The sequence below is a fragment of the Molothrus ater genome, chromosome 21 (assembly GCF_012460135.2).
Source record: "Molothrus ater isolate BHLD 08-10-18 breed brown headed cowbird chromosome 21, BPBGC_Mater_1.1, whole genome shotgun sequence".
Lineage (NCBI taxonomy): Eukaryota > Metazoa > Chordata > Aves > Passeriformes > Icteridae > Molothrus > Molothrus ater.
In genome coordinates, this window is record NC_050498.2 from 6,131,210 (window position 1) to 6,153,804 (window position 22,595).

A 22,595-nucleotide genomic window follows, 5' to 3' on the forward strand; every position below is an offset into this window, starting at 1 on the left:
CCTTATTTCTCCTTCCTTTTCCGCTTCCGTCGCGGCCGCCAAATCCTCCTTCAGCTCCCCCGGGTCTTGGCCCGCTGCTCCCCCGCCGTGCCCCGCCGGGCTGCGGCTGCCCGAGGGTAGCGGGAGGATCCTCGGGGAGGCCGCGCCGCGGAGGACAAGATGGAGGTGTAAGGACGGGCCTGAGGGGGGAGCACAGGGCACGGCCGGGCCTCGGAGCCGCCCTGCTGTGGCCACAGCGGGGCTGCGGGGCATCTCAGCGGGATTTGTGCGGGGAAAATCTCCATGGGGTGTGTGGGTGCATCTCTGTGGGCGTGGGGTGTGTGTGTGTGTACATCTGTATGTGGTGTGTGGGGCTACATCCATGTCGGCCTGTGCGTGAGGGGTGTGAGGGTGCAATGGATCCGTGAGGGTACAACGAATCCATCAGGGGTGTGAGGGTACAAATAAATCCGTGAGAGGTGTGAGGGTGCAATGGATCCGTGAGGGTACAACGAATCCATCAGGGGTGTGAGGGTACAAATAAATCCGTGAGGGGTGTGAGGGTGCAATAAATCCGTGAGAGGTGTGAGGGTGCAATGGATCCGTGAGGGTACAACGAATCCATGAGGGGTGTGAGGGTACAAATAGATCCGTGAGAGGTGTGAGGGTGCAATGGATCCGTGAGGGTACAAATAAATCCGTGAGGGGTGTGAGGATCCGTGAGGGTACAAATAAATCCGTGAGGGGTGTGAGAGTGCAATGAATCCATGAGGGTGTGAGGGTACAGTGGATCCGTGAGGGGTGTGAGGTTACAATAAATCCGTGAGGGTACAATAAATCCATGAGAGGTTTATTGCCCCCAGCAGTGAGTTCTGCTCAATGTTGGAGGGGTTTATTTTATTAAATTTATTTTATTCCTGTCAGGCTGTTGGGGTGAAAAGCAGCGTGGCTCGGCCTGAATCTCTCTCTTGTCGCCTCCTGTCCCCTCCTGTCCCTCCAGCTCCCTCTGCCCTGCAAGAGGCAAAATGGGAATTTTTCATAATTCCCGTGAGCTTTGTGTAGGAGCTGGAAATGCTGGAGAAGGAAAAAACCTGAGGGGTTTGTGCCAGTGATTGCAAACAGAATTTTGAGAGATTGCAAACAGAGAGTCAGAATTTTGGCTGGTGGCTCTTTCAGGCCCTCTTACTGTGTGTTTTGGGTATAAAACTATAAGATTTGACCTGTTTTGAAGCTTAAAATCTCACAAGTTCTGTGGGGCCGGTTAAATTTCTAGGTTTAATTTAATTTTAATTTCTCTAATGGGTGGCAGCACTCATGGGATGTATTGCCCAAAGTCACTGAGCTCCTGCAGTCCTGTAATGCAGGGATACTTTATTATCATTAAATCTTCTCTACTATGAGCATGAAAAACAGAAGTTGATAAAAAGTATTAAACATTTGCTGAAGTACAGGTTTGTATGACAGTCTTAATATGAATAGCAGCCTGCAGAGAAATGAGCTGTTCTGGCTGTTGTACACTGAGAAAAATGGTTTTGATACCATTAATAAAAAAAAATCTGTGATGCTTCTTACACATCCACTGAGTTTTTATTAATCTTCTTTTGCCTCCTGCCTGATTTGGAAGGGAAGCTTTGCAACTCTCCAAGTTCTTACTGTGGATTTTTCTTACCGGAATTATTCTGTATTTCTTACCAGAATTACCTGTTATTAGAGAAGGCAACTCAGAAAACTGTGTTCTTTAAATATACAACATGTGTGAAGCAGCAGACTTAAAAATATGAAGTGTCAGTGATATTTGCAAAGGTGTGATGCCCTGTACTAAGATATTTTTTATATATGCAGCCCTGCTCAAGAGTATTTTGGTACAGACTAAAATTTGGGCAAATATGAGCTATTTAAAGACTCTACAAAGTGTTTATATTTTTTGTGTTACCATGAAAATCTTTACCTTTCTGCTTAAGTCTTAATCACATAAAAATTAAGCAAAGTGTTGAGCTGACTGCTTTAAAATACACATTAGAATCCATTATTGAGGATTCCTTGTTTCCTGACTGTAAAATTGGTATGTGAGTCAGGACCGAAGGAAATTTTATTTCTATTGCAAAAATTGATCTGTTTATAATTCTGGTATTTCAGAGCTGTTGAAGATATGAGACTGACTCGTTGGCAGAAGTGAAAAAAAAGGGTTTTTTTCTGAATGGCAAAGCTGATTGGAATGAAAAAGGAAAGAAGGAGAGCAGTTGTCTTAAATAATTTCATTCTCAACCCTCGCCTCCGCAGCCTCACTTGCATGGCCGCGTGTTTGTTTCAGCCGAAGAATTCCATACGTAATTCTCCCTATAGAATGTCTTTGATCCGCGGGGATTTCTGTAGGGCCCTGCTGAATGCAAACATTCTGAAGACTCGCATTTACCTCCCAACAAAAGCTATATATGGTTTGTGAAACATGAATGAAAAACTAATGCGTGCCTGAGCTCACTTGCTGAAGTTTCACTCGGGTCAGCGAAATGGAAGTTGAAGTTCATCTCAGCGTATTTTAGAAGGTCCTTTTCATTTAAAAACAATGCTAGAACCTGTGGAAGTTTGTGGATGCATTTACCATTTGAAAGTGATGAACGTGACAGTTCTATTCAGGCCATTCTCGGTGCTTAACATCACATTGTACCTTTTTTGTTGTATTTATTTTTGCTTTTTCCTAAGCTGCTGTACAGACCTGAGAAAGGCCTTTTTTTCCTTTTGTATGGAAACTTTCTGTTGTTGTGGCTACTGACTGCTCAGCAGAACGTGTTGTTCAGGGAATAGAGGATGTTCTGGGGCAGGTTTTCTCCCTCTTTTTACTTTAAATATATAAATTTACAATATCCAGGAGGAATAAAGGCATGATGTGCTTGGTTCTGCCAGCCTTGGATAAGGATTCTTGCTTAATGAGGACTGAGGAAATAGAAAATGGGAAACTCAGCCCTGCCCTTCTAATATAGGAACAGGCACATGAAGATGGGAAGAATAAATAAAGAGGAAATGCAATAAATTGGTTTTTTTCACTCAGTACAACACATAAAAGTTAAAGCCCTCTTTGTGTCTATACACACACACACACACACACGTGTCCGTGGTACTAAAATACTCAGGGTGCTCTTGACTGATAAAGACAATAGTGCTTGTAATCTAAATTCTTTTTCTCATCAGTTTTTATTTTAATAAAATCAGAGGCATTTTTTCTAAGGAAGAAGCAAAGCAATTCGGTTTGAGTGTGTGAAATTGGGTGAGTGGGTAAAATAGGGTGACTGAGTGAAAGGAGTGTGTTGTACAAGTGTGTAATGATTTATGGGGCAAAGTGTGCAAAATATGCTCAATATTTATGTCACAGTTTTACTGACAGCGTGGAAAATATTTTCCAGAGATGGCATCTATAGAATCACCAAAATAAGATTTTTTTTTTAAGTTCTTTTAGTGTCTGTGAGTGTGCAAAGAAAAGCTTCAAACAGTTCCATTTGGAACATAATAAATTGTTTCCATTTTTCCTTTTAGAAAAGATGCAAATGCTGCATTGCTGAGTAACTTTGAGGTAAGTTTGTCTTTATTCTGCTTTAAAAGCAGCAATTCCAAGCTCTCATCAGTCCCTTGTATAATCTTTGGAAGCTGAAACCTGCAGGGGGTTTAGTCTTCCTTGTGTTTGGTTTGGTTTCAAGAAAAAAAAACCTTTAAAGAAGATGTGGAAGAGGTTTTGCTAGTAATGGGTGCTGTAGTACTGTTTGTTTGGTCTTGAGATTATTCTGAAGTATTTTCCTCTCTCATTTTAAGGGGAGTAGAAAGAAATGTTTAATTTACCTGGTTTAATTTAAGCCAGGTAATGGAAATATTTTGCTTTGCTGATTAATTTAATTTTTGGAGCAGTTTTAAAAACTGAGATTATTTTGTCTGTGTTATTGTATTGCTGCAGCTGCTTTTTATTGCAGCTGTTTCATTCTATTCTGAAATGAATCTTGAAGTGTTTTATCCTGCAAACAGCAGAGCAGCACCTGGGGAGTGTTAATGAGACATCTGGGAAGAACTCTGCTGAATTTCCTCTGAGAAACAGAGGATGCCCTGTCACCCAAACTGCTGTTCAGTGCCTGGCTGTTGAAATCATGTCCCAAAAATAGCAAATACGATTTTTAAAAGTACTGATTCCCTCCAACTGCTGATCCCTTTCCATTTGCTCCTCTTCCCAGTGGCAGTTCCACTGCAGAGCCAACGTTCTGTGAGTCCAGGGATGCTCTGCACACCAAGTTCCATCTCTGTTGTCCTTTTGTGTTTGTTGGCAAAGCTCACAGCCTGAGTTTGGTTTCAGCATTGACAGGTGTTCCTTTTCCATAGAGGTCTGAAGTCATGGAGGGTTTGTAGCTGATTATGTTCATATTTCTCACTGTCTGGTTTTTTATTTCTCTGGATTTGTCCGTTTGTAATTCTCCAGGCTGGATCTTGTGTGAAGCCAGGTAAAAATGAGGGGATGAACAGTGAGAAGGGCTCTGTTGCTTTGCTCTGGGTACTGACTCTGGATATATTGCAAAGCCTGAAGCAAAACACCTGAAAAAGTTCCATTCATCTGTTCAAAATAATCACAGCTTTAAAAAAACAATTTACATCCTTATTCACCACTCTGGGGCCAAAACATTTCTCATTCCAGTTGTTGGTCCATCCACCAGAGCAACCTCACATTTTTTGTTGTTTGACTGGTAGGAATTTCCTGTTCATTTATGATTTCCTGCTGTAATATTTGTAGGTAAAATGCTCTCAGATGCTTTAAACCTCTTTATTTTTATTTTTAGGTGTACCAGTTACTTACTGATCTCAAGCAGCAGCGTAAAGTGAGTGGCAAAACCAAGCAGAGCTCTGGGCAGCAGAATCTGAACACAATCATGTATGAGGTGAGCAGCACTGGGAAAATCCTTTTACCAGGTAGCTCAAGCTGCAACAATTCACATCCTTAGAGTTGTACATTAATAATTTAGTATCAAATTTCCCCTGATTCAGATCATAATAAAATGTTTTATCTGCCACTTTTCTGTGGCTGTAGGGTAACTGTGCTGTCAGGGCAAAGTTAGGCAGCTGCTGCTTTTAAAATCTATAAAAGAATTCCAAAATTTCAACCCCCCTGGTTTTCAGCTGTTTAATTTTGTTAGGATTTTTTGAATTCTAAAAATTCCATCCTTTTAAGACACAGGGCAGAGCTTGCTATCATCTGATGAAATTGTGATATCACTTAATGTGGTAATTAAGATGATGATTTCAAAGCTGAGGCACAGATTACGTGGTATTTTTAATTAACAGAACTAAATCAATAATTCCCAGCCAAAACAGATAATCTAAATTGGATTTTGATCCAAAGAAAAGCCAAACCCCACGTACAGGTAACATCACTTGGGTGCCAGGTGGGGGAATAAACATTTCATCCCTTGCTGGGAAGGAATTCTAACATCTTGTAATACAAATACATATACAAATCTTACACTACAAATACAAATGTATTTAAAATAAATTAGCAGCCTCTCAGAGCCTTGCAGAGGGAGCCATTGTGTGTGTGCTGCAGAATTGCATGAGCAGCAATGACTGGCAGGCAGCTGAAAGCACTTTGCCTTTGCTTGCATGAGTAATTCTGTTGAGCCCTGAAACCACTCATGTGGATAAGATCTGGCCTAGGCTTTGGTTTTGTTTTAGTTCTGGCTTTGTTTGAAAAAGGTACAGAGGTTGTAATTCCTGAGCCTTGCATTCAACAAAATAGGGGCTTACTAAAAATGGGAATTAAATCTTCATGGAGACTGGCAGTCTCTTCCTGCACCTCTGGGAAACAGCTGAGGGAGATCCGTAAGTAAATTTGATCAGGATGCACCTGAAATCTTGAATTGCTTTGTTATTCTAGCTGTTAAATATCTATGGGGTGCTTGGGGTGCAGCTGGTGTCAATTCTGGCTGGATTTTTCTAGGTTTGACTGAAAGAAAAGCAGAATTTGATTTTATAGGATTGTCTTTGGATTTCTTCACAAGCTGCCTGCAGATTTGGATCCATTGGCACTGAAGTAACTCCATAAAAGGAGCTTTGCTTTTCTGTATTTTGGCTTTCTCATCAATTTGAAGTTGCCAAAAAAGATGAATCTGGAAGAGAAATTACTCCTGTGAAATAATTACATGACATGACAATATAATAATTTCATTTCAATCACTGGTGGTGAATAACAGTTTCATTTAATCTGGAAAGGTCAGGGCTTAAAGAAAGGAAAAATAAATTACAATTATTTCCAACTCTTCATTTTGGTGTTTAATTCAAGCAACAATAAATATTTAGGTAGACTTAAAATCACTTCCAGTGAAAAGTCAGCTATGAACTGGAATTTTTGTGGGGTTTTTAATCAACTAATTGGTTTTTTACTCAGTTCAGATTACTTTGTGTAATGTAATTCCATTATCCACCTGCTCAATGTTGTTATTGTAAATAAAGCAAATAATAGAACATTTGCTGTCAAGGTTGGTGGGTGTTACATGGAAAAAAACTGATCAAAGTTTAATGGTTTCAATTAATTTTGAATAGCAAAATATCCTTGTGGAATCTACTTCTGTCATCTTTAAATTGCCAAAAATGCAGGTAAAGGATAAAAACAAGGATAGAGATCTTAAAGAGGGATCTTCTGGGCTGGCAGTGAAAATTTTCCTGGCACTGGGCACATGAAAACTTGGGTTTAAGATGAATTCAATTTCCTGTGTGCTTTTAAAGACAAAATCCAAAGAAGCAGCAAACCAAGCAAATATCTCACAAACACAAGAGGGGTTTTTTAGCAGGCAGAGCTAAAACTCAGCCCTTTCCTGTATTCTTCAACTGCAGTTTTGTGCTTTGAACAGCTCAGATAAAGTTGATTTCCAAACCTGAACTGATTTTCCAGTTTTTCTCAAGACTTTTCAGAGTACCTGTTCCATACACAACTGGTAAAACAAGTATTAATTAAGTAATTAATAATTAATTGGTTGTTAAAGATGTATTAAATAATAGATATTTTCTTTCTGTCCCTTGCAGACGCTGAAGTACATTTCAAAAACACCCTGCAGGTACCAGAGTCCTGAGACTGTCAGGGAGTTCCTGATAGCAATGAAAGACCATAAATTAACCAAGTAAGTGAAGCTGTGCATTTGAACAGGAGTAAAAACTCAATTAATGCTGCCAAACTGATCTCTGTGGACGGTGTGATGATCTGATTCATGGATTTTAAGTATTTTCTGCCATTATTTAAATTTTCCTTCACTTGTGGGTGTTTCCATCTTTATGTGCTGTTTGTCCAGGATCTCTGAGATCTACACTTCAGTTATTTAAATATTGCATCAACCACCCCCCTCCTCCCCAGCAGTTTCCTGTGGAGCTGAACATCCAATTGTTATTTTGGAAGTTCTGCCTGGAAAGAAAAAGATTTCCTTTGCAGTTCCAAGGCTCCAAGGGCTTTTTTCCCATCTGTGGGTGCCTGTTCTCCAGGCACATAATCCTCCTGGAGCTCTGCAGAGTGGGACTGAAGCCTGATGTAAATAGAAGTGGAATCAGTTGGCCACTTGTTTGGAGAGCTCTGATCACTGCTGACTTCTAAAGCAGAAAAAACCCTTAATTTTTTATTTAGTGCTTCTAAATGACTCCTCCTTCCCTTCAGAGCAGGAGTTTTTATTCTGTGTTTTTATTCCCTGCTGGGACTCCCAAGGAGTTCATCCTCTGGGAAAAAGGCTTTCCACTCATTTGGCTGTGCCACAAGATGCACAGGGAGAGTTCTGCAGTGCTGCAGGGAGGTTTTTAGGCTGTCCAGAGCAGGGGGAGCAGATTGGCAGCTTTTTGTAGGACTTTCAGTGCCCCCTCTGTACAGCCAGGCACATCCAGCCCAGCAGCAGCTCTGCTGCTCCTTGGGAATCCTGCCCTGGAACTGTGCTTGGAGGGCTTTCTTTGCCAGGGCACTAAATCAGTGTTTGACCCTCCTGGAGCTCATTTTATCCAGCAGGATATTCATTTATGTATCCTCATTATTTTCTGGAGGTGTTGAAGCATGGAGAAAAGAAAATACTCTGCAGTAAAAATACCAGAGGTGTAAAGAGGTGGCAGTATGGCACTGAGAGGTCTTAAAATTGGCAGCAAACATTTCCTGAGTAGTAGTGAGCATCCTCCCCTTCTGGGTGTAAACCAGCCCTTTCTGAAGGGAAATAACCTTTGCTGTCAGTGCAGGGCAGCAGTTTAGGAAGAACCAGCAGAGTAGGATTTTTCAGAATAAAACAAACTGAATGATGTTGGTGTAAAACTCCCATTAAAAATCAAAGTGTTTATTCTGATTTAAAGCTCATTTCTAAACTTTTTCAGGTAGAATTTGACCAGAACCTGAGCATTAACTCTTAGTTTACCACTTTAGGTACCTTCACTGTAACTGCTCCCCTGGATGGGATCTCCTAGAGTGGAATACTGAACAATTTCAATTATAACAGAGAAACTTCCAGCTACAGATTCTCTGTCTCCCACAGTGCTGAGCACTTTTGTAGAAGCTCTGCCCAAATATTCACCTTCCCACAGCTGCTTGTTCAGTGAGCTGGGAAGGTTGGAACAGTTGCAAACTTTAAATGAGCTTTTGGACTGTTCCATCTTTTATGGATGCTCTGAGGTGCCTTTGGGGTTGGGTATCATCCTGTGTGTCCTGTTCCTGAGGCACTGAAGCAAAGGAATTATCCCCAAATCATTTCTTGTGCATGATGGCAGCAGGATGAGAGTGAAGAGCCAGCCAGTGGTGTAGGTGACAAATTTACTCTGGGAGAATTCACATTTGTTTTGTGAGCATCCTGTACAGCTTTTATCTGGTAAAGAACTTCCCAACTCTGCCACGTGCTTTACAGAATAAAACCCAGAATTGTTTTGTGTGGCATTTCTTGTTTTCTGATCTTTTCTATGCAGCATTTGAAGGCAGAGATGTCAGGGCCCCCCTGGCAGCCCCTTCACCCCAAAGCACAGAGAGCACAGGGGGTGCAATTTCTCTTTAGGGCACTTTCTGTTAAACCACTTAAAGCAGTGACGCCTCCAAGGCAGTTTGGAGCTGCCTTTGGTTCCTGACCAAGGTCATTTCCACACTGCTCCTCTTGTTAAATAAAAAGGCTTTGATGGTTTCCATTCTGTGGGCTGGAGGTGGTGCTCAGGGATTTCATTCCAGCTGTGTGCAGAGAGCTCCCCTCCCTTGGAGAGGAAAGAGCTGCAGTGTTTGCTCTTCAGGACCTTGCTTGTGTGATCCCTGGAATGACCTTTCCTCCCACCAAGAGTAATGAGCTCCAGACTCCCTTTGCTGCTTCCTTTCTGGGTAAGGCACCCCAAAATGTGCTCTCTGAGCTGCTCAGACACTGTCTGTGCTGCTAACAGCTCTCTGCAGTGGCTGATTAGATTTAATTTGTGTGAATTGGGGTCTGTTCTCAGACAATTCACTCTGGTTAAAGGGTCAGCAGCACCCAGTCACCCCAAACTGCTTCCCTGCCCTTTACATTCCTCTCATGACTCCACCTCTGATCAGAGGGGAAACAATTAAGCAGCGTGTTGATGCTGTTAATTAGGCTTAGCCTATTCCTAAACCCAGGGCTTTGGAGGCCAGGATTTGCAGCCCTGCCTGGGCTGTGCCATTCCCTGCCCAGGCTGTGATTGCTGCCCTCAGCACTAGGCTGTGCTCGTGGATGGGAGAATCCCCAGCTGGAAGCAGCAGGAATTGAGGCACAGCACAGCTTTCAATCAAAGGAATTCTTCTTTTTCCTTCCACAGCCCTGCAGGATGTCAGGCTGCACGTGATGTCTGTGCTCCAGTGAGAGAACTGGTAACATAATTCTGGCAAATTCTGCAGTTCCTGGCAAATCACCTCAAATCCTTCTGCTATCACTGATTGTTGCTCCTCAAAAAAACCAAGTTAATAGACCAGCATCCATTTTGTGATGGATTTGTCTCTTTAGTGTTATCGACACACAAAAAAAAACTTTCCTAAAAGGCAGAATTTAAAAAAATCAATTTAAAAGATTTTAAAAACATCAATGTGTGCAAACAAATATTCCAGAGTCATTTCAGAAAGCTGCCTTGCTAAATGGAGCAAATTCAAAGCCAGATATTTCACTGATACAGCTAAGGTGTGGTAAAACAGTTTTTCCAATAGTTTTTAATCATTACTTTGGTAAAATTCAAACTGTAGAACTGAGATTTTTTTAAAACTACAGCTCTGAACCCACATAATGAATTTTATTATTACCTTGCTGAGGCCTCAGACTTTGGCTGAAGCTCCAGTTCAGTGAGCCATGTTGTACTTGGAAATAGAGTTTGCCACTAGCAGCTCATTTTCCAGTCTTAGTGCTGGAATGGCTTCATGTTTGTAAGTTATAGTGAATTGCATTGCATGAAAAGAACATTTGTTAAACTGGAGTTCTATAATTGTGGTTCAATGAAAACTGGTTCCACTTGTGCTTCTTCCTGCCACTGATATCCTATCTTGTATCTAATTTTGGGATAACCAAATTTCCAATCACTGCATATTTTTATAATTTTAAAAGAACTGGTCAGGAACATTGCCCTTTTTGTCTTTAAATCAACACAGTTGAGGAAGTGTTGAGCTGAAAATCTTCAGTACTTCTAGAAAATGTTTTCCCTCATGACTGCCAAAAACTACAACAGATAGAAACCTCTGCAATATGAAAGGCTGAAGGATTTGCTTGGTAATTTTTGTCTCCTCCAGAGCTTTCAAAATGAATATTCAGCAGCAAGTAAGCAACGTGCTCATTGAACAGCAGCACCATTTAAGTGATTTTAAGAAGATTATTCTCAGCTTTTCCAGTGGGAATCCTTGTGGAGAATTTTCCCATTTTGGGGGAATCCTCCCTCAGCCAGGCCCTGTGCTCAGCACTCAGGCATTAAAAGTTGCCGTGGTTGATTGAGGACCATGGGATTTATGTTTCCAGCAGGAATCAAAGCCCTGGTTGTGTGTCCAGCTGTTACTTCATGGTTTTCCTAGTAACCCTCAGACACCCATTCCTCAGGATAAATTTGCTTCTGCTCAGGCACAGATGTTTGAAGGGTTTTTTTAGCTCTCTCTGCTGGATCTTGGCACTCTTCTCTCCTTACCCAGACCTCTTGCTGGAAAAACACTCTGGGAGTTCAGCAGATTAAAAAAGGGCAATACCAACACACAGAGGAGATTTTGGTTTAAATATAAACTGCAAAAGTTTGCTTAGTGCTGACAGAAAATGGTGCATTTTGTCTGAATTTCCACAAGAGCATGGAAGTATTTATATTATTTTTTAGGTTGGATGTATCAGTGTAGGATTGTGCTGTCTGCTCTCTCTGTGATCTTGAACATGTCCCAGAGGTGATTTTTGTCCTATAGAAATGTTTTTTTAGGATCTTTAGGTTGGAACTCAACATTTTCACCTCCTCCAGCACTCTCCCCTCACACAGACCTCAGACCCCTTTTCCTTCCCATAACTGCACAGGTTCTTGTCCCCTGCAGCCTGAGCTTTGTGTGTGTCCCCAAACCCACTCCAGAGCATTTTTCCATGCTGGACAAGCTGCTCCTGGCTGCAGCTGAGCCCCAGGGCTGCAGGATGTGGGATTTCTCAGCAGGAATTGCCATGTTGGGATTTCTCAGCAGGCAGGTCCTGTACAAGTCTGCAGCACGGCCCATTAACTCTGATTAGTGGGATCTTGCTTTTATGTGAGAAAATTGCTTTCCCTGTCACTCATCTTTTGTATGGATTCTCCTCTTGAGTGAGCAGCTTTCGTGTTCCAAACTGGTACTGAAATCCAGGCAGGGCAGGGAAAATGCAGATGCTGAAATTTGGGGGCAATGAGGCTGAAAATGTTCTTCACCTTCTGTTTGGATGATTGGGACATTTCCCCTTTTATTTAACAAGCATCAGCGTGCCCTGGGTGCTGTAGGAAGTGTAAAGATGAATTCATGGGAGCTGGGAAAAGTTAATTTTACTTTTTAGATTTAATGGAGCATGAAGTAAATTCAAGCTTAGGTCTGTGCCCAAGCCAAACGCTGCAATCAGGGCTGATCCTAATGCATGGTTGCCTTACTTAAAGCTAATCTCTGATGAAATTGTGGTTATTCAGGTTTTAATTTGTGTGTGTGCTGTCAGGAAATTCCAGGTACACAGAGAGCCTGGTCCCAGCAGTCACTTTGTGGGATCAGGAAATTCCAGGTACACAGAGAGTCTGATCCCAGCAGTCACTTTGTGGGATCAGGAAATTCCAGGTACACAGAGAGCCTGGACCCAGCAGTCACTTTGTGGGATCAGGAAATTCCAGGTACACAGCCTGATCCCAGCAGTCAGGTTTTTTGGGATCAGACCCAGAGCTTGGTCCCAGCAGTCAGTTTTTTGGGATCAGACCCAGAGCTTGGTCCCAGCAGTCAGTTTTTGGGATCAATATTAAAAAGGTGCAGTGGGTACTGAGCTCCCACTCAAACCTCTGCCTTCTGCTGAGGGCTGAGCAATCCAGTTTCCTATAAAATGCATTTTAGAGACATTTTGGGAGTGTTTGTTTCATTGCTTCCCTCATAATTACACATTACCATGTCTAAAGATCCTTGTGTCAGGGTGTTAATTAGTTCTAGATGAAATATGGCATTTATGCAGCTTTTGGGGCTTTTTTTTTTTTTGCACCCTGCTGCTTGTTCCTTTGTGTTGTTCTGCATCATTTTCCAGTAGGGAGCTTTGCTGATCAAAACCAGCCATGAAATCCTTCAGATGCCACATCTGAATGTGTTAATCACTGTCAGTTCTCTCTCATCCTTCTGTACACATTTATAAAAACTGCAAATCCCCTGAAATGATGCTTTTAGGATCTGTTTGGCCTGAGTGTAAAATTTCTGTCTATCCCTAATGAGTTGGAGTGCTGTTCATGGCTTATAAGCAAAACCTCTTGGAGAGGTGACCTTTTTTTTGTTGTGCCCCTCAATTTCTTCAGGAAACACCAGCAGTTGCACTAATTGATTGTTTTAGTCACCATGTGTAATTGGTGTTAATTTATTTCTGCTTGCTGCTGTGCCAGTAATCTTCCTGTGATAAACACAGCCCTACCTGCTTGGAAAGAGCTCTGGATAAATCAGGTTTGCATTCTTCAGCTCAGGCATAAAATGGCTTTTGCCATTTGATCCTCTTTATTCGGCTCTGGGGTTTATATTTCAAGGATATTACTTTGAAAAGAAGAGGATGAGGAAATTTATTCAATAAAAGTCAGATAATGTGCTTTGTGTGGAGCTGGAGGATTGGGATGGGTTTTGCTGCAAAAGAGAAGAAAGAGTTGTTTGAGAAGGCTCTGAAGTGTCATGTGAGAGAAACTTGGGTAAAATATGAATTCATCACAGTCTGTCCTTGTAAGTAGGGCTGGAGGAGGAGGAGGGAGGTTTCTACAGGGAGGAGTTGTTGGAGAGCTCTGGAAATTGAGCACCAACATTTGCTTGGCCAGGGAGCAAAGCAGAGAACACTGAAAGCACCAGCTCTGCCTCCATCAGGCACCAAGGCAGGGAATTCCCAGCTCTGGAGGAAAAATCTTTCAAAAATCCAGCTGAATTGGCCAGGTTTTTCTAGAATAAAGGTATTATTTAATATTCTTTCCCCAGCTCTGCATGGCAGTGCTGCCTTTAGCTTTGCTTTTACACAAGTGAGTTTTATCTCTGGTTGATTCCTCCAGTCACCTGCTTTCCATGTCAAGGATTTGAGTGCTCATCTCCTGTCATTATTGGGGTTTTATTCCTGATTTTTTATGACTCTGGTAGATGGCAGCAGTTGTAAACACCTCATCTTTCTGCCTGGAAAGTGCTCTGAGTTTGGAGCAAAATCCAGCCTTGCTCTCCATGGCCTCATGTTGGAAACACCAAATGGATTTGAGTGATTAACAGGGGGGGAAGAAAAAGGAGGTGGATTCCCTGCTTCCCATCACCAGTGGAAATGTGTTTTGGCTCTCCAAAAGCAAAGCAAGCTAATAAATAAATAAATAAATAGTAGGTCATCCTGGAGCTTTCATATTAACAGTTAGGGACTGTTCATATGTCACAAATGCTGGATTGAAAATTCACAAGCTTTTCTTCTGAAGCTGAAAGTGAGGATGAAAATGGAAATTCAAGCTGGATCATCCAGCAGCCAGTGGCAGAGGCCTTTTGAAATGAAATTATATCTCTGAGGTATCTCCAGACACACAGAAATTGGTGGTTGTAAACATGGAGTGACCTGTGTTCTCTTAAAAGCTGTGAGGTTTCCTTTCTAAAATCCCCCAGGGGAAAACCCTCCAGAACCAGATTAAATATGCTTTATTTAAACCCTCCAGAATCCATTTAAATATGCTTTAAAAAGCCCTATAATAAAAAGTCAGGGATGTTCAGCTCACCATGAGAATGGTTCAGCTTTACTTAATGCTGAAGATGAACATCATCTTTTTTTAAGGAACAAATTGCTCCACGTTTTTCTCTCTGAATGGAAAAGCAGATTTTAATTTTGTGCTTTTTAAAATGTATTTCTGCCTTGGAGAAGGTAATAAATGCCAAGATTTCGGTTTTTTTCCAAACTGTAGTTCCCTGTTGGAATTTTGTATTTGCAAGGAGCTAAAAGAACAAACAAGTTGCTGCCATTTGGTGGGATTGGAACTCCTTAGGTATGGAAATTGTTCTTGTGGTTGTGTGTTGATGGCAGGAGGCTGGGCTGTCTGCTGAGTGAACATTTCTGCAGAGCTTTAACAAAGCAGCAGTTAATTAATTAATGCTTGCTCAGTAATGATCTGAGGGTCTCTGCTTGCCCCCTTGGGCCAGCAGCAGCGTGGCTGAGCACAGCCAAGTCCCCAAATCATGAAAATATCCAAATGATGGCCCTTCAGGCACACTGCAGCCCCAGCCAGGATCATTCCTGGCAGTGACATTCATCCCTCGGTTATCAGGAATGTGTTTGCATCACTGCAGCCACTGAGGGCATCCTCAAAGCAGCCACTAATGGGGATTTTCTTCACTTCACCAGGGCAGAAAAGCTGCAGCTGCTGAACCACAGGCCTGTGAGTGCAGTGGAGATCCAGCTGGTGAGTACCAATGGGCCTGTCCAAACTGAGCTGCAGGCAGCTTTCACCTTGGAGATAATTCAGGAATTGCTTCCTCATGGGCCAGTGATTGAATGGATCCTTTTATTTTATGCACATTTTACAGCCACAGCTTCAAATCCACTCAGCTTCCTCTCAGAGCCCTCTCAGACCAATTCTCCACCACTCTTTGTTTCATTTAAAATGCCCAATCCAGTCATTAAAGGTGACTTACAAAAGTATTTTAAAGAAGAATATATTTCATATTTTTGCTGTGCAGCTCTGTGATGGAATACTTTATTTTTTTTACATCTTCCCTGTTTTAAATGGTTTTTTGTTACACTAAAATCAAAAATTCTAAAAAGAAATGAGCAATATGCAGGATGAGAAGTGGATATCAACTTTCTGATGGAAAGTAGCCATTGTCAGTCTAAGAATAATTCAGCTGCAAAGAGGAATTGTCACTAAATAGAAATAAATGCTGCTGTTCTCTCAAACATCTCCTCAGGAGTACAAACCCCTGTGGTAATAAAGAGATTGTTACACTCAGGATATTATTTCAATAAAGATCTCTTGCATTAAGAACATCTGTTTGCAATCTTGCCCTGGAACCAAGCTGAGGAGGAACAGGATCAGATTTGTTATTAAAAAAGGAGAAGGATTCAAGAGGGACCATAGGAGCATTTTTCTTGTGTCACCAGAGAGCAGAGCTGACAATGCTGAAAGCAATGACTGCAGCTGAGGAGATCAGTGGCCACCAGCAGCCCAAGCAGGAGCTTTGTCAGACAGAAACCACAATTAGAGCCTGTCTCACACCTTTGTTAGCTTCATATGCTTAGACAGATTTATTTTATTGCCATCTGCAGGCTTTTCTTCCCTTCTTTAAATGCAGTCACCTTTTGGAGCTCTCAGGTCACTGCATGGCTTTGTCTGTCTCTTCCCTCCTGTCCTACCTTCATTGTTATCCTGCCTACACATAAAATATGATATTAAAAATAATATATAAATAGATATATTTAAATATATATGTTTTATATATTTAATATTTATTTTATTTCTATATTTAAATATATATTTATATACATTTAAAGAAATAAATATATATTTATAGATAAATATATAAAATATAAATATATAAAATATAAATATATAAAATACAATTCTCTCTGAGTGGAAAAGCAGATTTTGATTTTGTGCTTTTTAAAAATGTATTTCTACCTTGGAGAATTTCATACTTAAAGGCTGGCACATTGTCTTTTATGCTGGAAAATATTTTGGAAAATGAAAGATCCTAAGGGGGTTTAAACAGTTTATTTTCTCAACAATGTATTCTGCCTTGCCTTTGGTTAATTATCTCTGAGGGACATTAATTCAATCATTCAGTCTTTTACTTTATTTCTTTTTTAATGTGTTTCTTTTCCTATTGATGTGGTGCTGAGCAGTTTCAAATCACTGCTCAAAGGAGGAAATAACAGTGATTTTCTCATCAAACATCTCCTCCCCCACTGGAGGTAAATTATGTGCTTGATTGCTTTGGAAATGATCAGAGCCCCTATTTCCTTTATTACTGTACTTAACTGATGATTTAAAAATCTAATTCTTAGCTTCTTATTCCAATGAACAATAGCTTTTAACCCACAGGTTGTTCTTTGATGCTGAGGTTTGTTGACCAAATGCTGAGAGAATTTCTCAGTTCCTTCAGGACTTTTTTGGGGTTCTTCAGTGTGGCTTTATTTATTCTTCATTCTTGGTTTATTGTTATGGCTCAGGAGACTAAACCAAATAAACATTAGCACTGAAAGCAGCACAGGGAGGAGGATGAAGTCTCTTAAATTCTGCTTTTATTTGAGTAAGCACAGAAGATAGGTATGGTTTGAGTTAAGGGTGTTTGTCCTTGTTTCACTGAGTAAGAAAAGGAATTTAGACAGTCCTGAGTGATTTTGTGCTCCCATTTGTCTGTGGCACTGTGAACATAGATTTAAACCTTAATTTATGAATAAACACTTTAATCCCTGGGATTATCTTCATGGGCTGGCTGTGAATTTCTGAGAATTCAATTTGAGCTGCAGGGGGAACGTGCTGCTTTTAGTTTGAGCTGGGAGAATTTTACACCAATTCATTTATAAAGTTTTCCTCTTTGATTAAAGTAGAGCATTGTGGAAACTAAATGGGAGCAATGGTGACTTCATGAATATATTACAATGGAAATTGAGTATCAAACTGCTCTAATTTGGGTGAATAGAAATGCTGAGTGAGCCCTGAGCTGAGTCAATAATCACATTTCACAGGTAGCACACACTGGGTGTGGTTGTGAATGACATTGATGTGCTGCAGCAAATTTTCCTAAACCCCTGGAGTTATTCTGGGGCAGCACAGCCTTGAATGCTGACAAGCAGCAGTGACAATTATTTATGACAATCAGGGGGCTTTTAATGCAGAAATGATATTTCTGTCACACTCCCCACTTCTGCTCCTCACCCAAATCAGCAGATATTGAGGCCAGCAGCACTTGGGTGAGAAACAGCCCAAACTTGGGTCAGAAACAGCCCAAACTTGGGTGAGAAACACCCCAAACTTGGGTCAGAAATAGCCCAAACTTGGGTCAGAAACAGCCCAAACTTGGGTGAGAAACAGCCCAAACTTGGGTCAGAAACAGCCCAAACTTGGGTGAGAAACACCCCAAACTTGGGTCAGAAATAGCCCAAACTTGGGTCAGAAACACCCCAAACTTGGGTCATAAATAGCCCAAACTTGGGTCAAAAATAGCCCAAACTTGGGTCATAAGTAGCGCAAACTTTGGTCAGAAACACCCCAAACTTGGGTCAGAAACAGCCCAAACTTGGGTCAGAAACACCCCAAACTTGGGTCAGAAACACCCCAAACTTGGGTCAGAAACACCCCAAACTTGGGTCAGAAACACCCCAAACTTTTCCCATGGCATCCTCTGAGAGGGGGAGCTGTTCCCATTAGGGCTGGGTGGCACTGCCAACATCAACATCTGAGCTCATCCCCTCCCTTCAAACATTTGCATTTTTGTTTTCTTTGCTATAAACTTTGCATTCCTGGCTGCTTATGGGCTCAGTCTGGCTCTTGAGCAGCTTCAGCCAGGGCAGGGAGATTTTGGCTGGAGATTTTCTCCAAGATTGGTAAAATTGCTGCTGGAAAAGGAGGCACCTGAATCCAGTTGGGGTTTTTTTGCTTCTTGGGCTGCATCTTACATCTCATTTCTCTTCTCAGCACCACATTTCTCAGTGCTCTCAGCATCAAAGGTGTTTTGTCTTTCAGCTGTAAATCAGAAGGCTGAGAGAACATCTGCTGAATGTAGAATGAGTGACCTCCTGTTCCCCTGAGATCTGTTTTCCTTTAGGACAGTTTCCTTTGCCTCTTTATCTACATGCTGTCTGGGCTTAATTTTGGAAATTTTCCTTCTGGCTTGTTGCTTTGCTGCTTCCTCACTGCTTATGTTGTCATAAATCATCTCAGGCTGGTTTTTTCACTTCCTGAAAGAGTGAAAAAAAATTAATTTTCACAGTTTGTCCTTTTGAGCCTTTGAAATCTCAAATATTATCACAACAAAATAAGGCTGAAACATCAACTTGACTAAGAAGCTGTCTGTCCATCCTGCTAAGTGTTGATTTGTGTCTGTTGGTGATTGCTGGGAGCTGCTGGAGAGGCACCAAGAGGTGAATTTTGCTGCAGGAATTGAAGGAATTCCCACTTCTCCTCTGGATGTGTCAGCAGAAGGGAATTTGGGAGCTCCATCCCCTCCTCAGTGCAGGGTCTGGCATCTCTAAACCAACATTTTAATGAAATCACTTAGAGCACCAGAGCATCTGAAACAGCAGAGATGATTTTCTTTCGTCAGCTTCGTGCTCAGCTGGGATTTCTGGGGCTGCAGAGCAGCCCCCAGAGCTGCTGTGTCTGTCCCTGCAGTCTGTCAGCCTCGTGCTGGGCCACAAAAATCACATCACAGGCCTTGTTCATGCTGGGAGTTGGGGCATTACTCATCTGGAGTCACTGGGGAGCAGAGAAGAAAACAGGGATTAGAATTCACGTGTTCTGCTTAAAGTCAGGAGCTGGTAAGAGCTGCTCAGAAATCCCTGGGTTTTGTTGGAGTTCTGATGTCAGCAGAGCAAGCACCTAAAGGAGAAAGTGGAGGGGGAAAAGGGAGAGGAGAGACAGATAAAGATAAAATTAAAATGGGAAGAAGGGTTGGACTTTATGGATGCAAAAAATCAAATCTAAACAAGGCCAAGTGCTGTTTTCTGAGGGATGGCACCAAATCTGGGAGACATTGGTTCAGTGATCCTACCTGGAGTGAGCCAGGTGTCCAAAGCACCTGGGCTGGTTCTTTGTGCAGCTCCTGCTCCCACAGCACCTACCCCACCTTGAAAATGGAGTGTAACAGAAATGAATATCCCCAGAATCCAGTCTGAAAGCCAGGCTGGTAATGCTCTGTGAGATTGAACAGCAGAGGTCATTGGAGAGGAGGGATTTGTCAGCAGCACTGGCACCAAGGAGTGGCTGGAGCAGATTGGATCATGGAATCACAATCCCAGAATAGTTTGGGCTGGGAGAGACCTTGAAAGAACATTTAGTTCCAGGGACATCTTCCACTTGCACGCTTCTGGTGTGGAGCTGATGCTCCAAGGTGAGCTGAGATGATTCCCTGGGGGAATTGCTGGCAGGATTCAGCTGCCAGGGGCTCCCCCAGCCAGGGCAGGAGGATCTGAGTGTGTGTGAGCACAGGGAGTGCAGAGCAGCAGCTGCTGGGGAACAGAGCCAGGGCTGCTGTTCAAGCCTGTGTCCTACAGTAGTTGTTGAGCTTGGAAGGCCGCTCCACAGGGATTTTCATCCTTTGATGGGGATAGTCCCCAGAAAGTCATTAACAAATGGAAATTCAGTGTCTGCCTTTTGCTGAGGAGTGGATTCTCTGTGTGTGTGCAGATCTGTGGATGATCCTGATGAAAGATGATCAGATTGTTTTTCTTCAGAGTCCTCTTTGCACAAAAATGAGTCGAAGTCCCACTCTGCTTTTCGGAAGGCATCTCAAGAGCTGGCAGTTTACAGCTAGAGCTGATTAAACCTGCATTGCCTTGGAACCATCATGACTATAAATCACTCCTCTTCAAAGGCCATTTTCAAGGACTTGCTGTAAAAAAAAGAAAAGTCAAGCCCCACAATCCTAATTGGTTTCATTTGTGTTTGAAGAGTTCTTCTGACTTGCTTTTCCAGTCCTCTAACAAGCTTTTTTTCCTTTTGACAGCTGCCTATAAATTAGGGCAGTTGTTTTACTGGTAGCAGTGATAGAAAAGCTGCCACAGCTCCACAGTGGGAGTAGGTCCCTAATTAATCTCCTGGAATCATGGAGTTGAGTCATGACAGTGTTTTTGATGTTGCTCAGAGCTTTTAAGTGTCTTTATATCCAGGAGTCTCCCAGTCCAAGCAAATTCCAGTGGAGTACTGCTGCTGTAGGATGAGGTGGTTTCTTTTATGGGCTGATTATTTCATGCAGGTACTGGATGAGATGCCAAGGTCCAGGGAATCCCTCAGGATATCCCATGAAAACACAGAAATTTGGGAGAAAGGTCAGGAAAGTGAGGCTGCATCTGAGTTAAAGGAAAAGCCTGGCTCAGGACAAGGATGTGGAGGTTGAGAGAGGCTTTAGGGTAAGCCAGGCTGTTCCCAGGGTGGTGTTTCCTTGCTGTAAGGAAATCAGGATCTCATTACACAGTGCCAATTGTCGTGCTGAACAATGGAGTTCTTTCTTTTTTTTTTTTTTTTTTCAAAATATTCCAAGAGTTCTGCTTTGTAAAATGCTTTTGTGATGAGCTCAGGCTGTGTCTTGACAAAGTCTTCCCTGCTGAGCTGAGTCCTTCTCCCTGAGGGAGGAAGTGTGGATTTGATGATGCCAATGGGGTTTGGTTTTTTTTTTTTTGACCTGCAGATGGTGGAAGAAAGCGAGGAGAGGCTGACAGAGGAGCAGATCGAGTCCCTCCTGCACACAGTCACCAACATCCTGCCAGGGGACCCAGAGGAGCAGCACAGGGACTCAGCAATGGCAGCAGAAGACAAAGGTGACCAGGCATAGCAGGCAGCACTTGCAGAAGAGAACCAGCTGCTGTTAGTCTGGGTTTGATACCAGTTCAATCCTGTATGGGACATAACTGTAAAATATATTCAGATTTTTATGATTTGGAGGTGATGAGGGAACCAATTGTTCACGAGGAAGCAGGGAAAAGGACACTATTGTCTGGGGGTTCTGTCATGAACGGGGCTGGCAGTGCAGGGTTTGCAGTGGAGCAGCCTCAGGAGTGCTGGGGCTCTGCATCTTTGGGGATTTTTCCATTCCCCACAGCATCAGCACAGCAGGGCTGCAATGAGAATTCCTTTCAGCTTTGCAGCTGCCCAAGTGGCTTCCAGAGCAGTGCAAAGCCAATTTTGGGCTGTTTGCAGAGCAGGGATGCACAGGAGCTCCCAAATCTGGGCATCATGGAATTGAGAGGATCTGTGGGACAGCAACTCAAGGATGTCTGAGAGTCCCTTCTAAATAAAAGAGATCCAGATTCAGCAAACTGCACTGAAACCAGGGAGCTGGGGGGTTGAAGCTGTGAAACCAAAGCTGTGAGTGCCCAAACAGCAGAATATTGAGGTGTCTCTTTGCCCTCTGAACATTTATTGCAATATTCACACCCAGACAAGGCACTCCTGAGAGGGAGGAATAAATGAGGCAACACTGAGCTCTTGATCTGGTTTGGGAAAATGAGAGTCAGGCCTGGATGAAGCAGAATTTCCTGAGCTTTTTTGTGTGATGAAGGATTTCAGGATCAAGTATTTCATGTTGAAAACCTTGGTGATTATAATAAATCATTTGTGTGTAAATATCCACACAAAGTCAGCCACTGGTTTAAATTGTGGCTGCAGACCATTCTTTTATAATTATTATGATGTACTGGAAATAGAAATAAAATTTTAAGTACATCCTGGGAGTTTTGTGACTCACAGACAAGATCAAATCACAATATCTTCTTTTCCTCCCCTCAGCTCTGTCATGGGTTTATTTTGTGTCTTTATGCAGAGAATTTGTGCTTTCTGAGCTTCAGTTGTGCAGTGTATGAAAGGGACTGATAAATTCCACTGTCTGGGGGATTTGTCATATTTGTTTCCATGGTATTTAAGCTTCTTTGATGTTTGGAGAGGAAAGAAAATTATTGGAAAAATCTATTTGTTGTCTTTTAAAGATCATTTATCGTACATTAAATGCCTTCCAAGGCTGGAGACTAAAGGTACATTTGGGCTGGGTTTGTTTAGTGTTGGAGGGGGAAAGTCCTTGATGGGTTTGTGATACCTCAATGTATATTTTTCTCTCCAAAAGGGAAAGAAAAAGAGAGGTAAGTGGATCATAGCATGGAAAGACACACAATTAATTTTAAAATTAACATTTTTACTCACAGCAGCCTCTGATTTTGTTTGACAGGCTGCAGCCTTGGGCAGCAAGTGTTTACATTTTGATCTAAAGTGAAGTTATTGAGATTTGTTCTGAACATATC

General features: G+C 42.1%; 1 protein-coding gene across 1 annotated transcript; it reads left to right on the top strand.

Moving 5' to 3' along the window:
• Positions 1–15: 15 nt before the first annotated feature.
• Positions 16–22,334, top strand: CRCP (CGRP receptor component). Its single transcript, XM_036395226.2, has 6 exons — positions 16–167; positions 3,508–3,544; positions 4,788–4,886; positions 7,024–7,118; positions 14,991–15,048; positions 20,993–22,334. The coding sequence occupies exons 1-6, from the start codon at positions 160–162 to the stop codon at positions 21,134–21,136; spliced, it is 441 nt and encodes a 146-aa protein (XP_036251119.1). The 5' UTR covers positions 16–159; the 3' UTR covers positions 21,137–22,334.
• Positions 22,335–22,595: the final 261 nt, after the last annotated feature.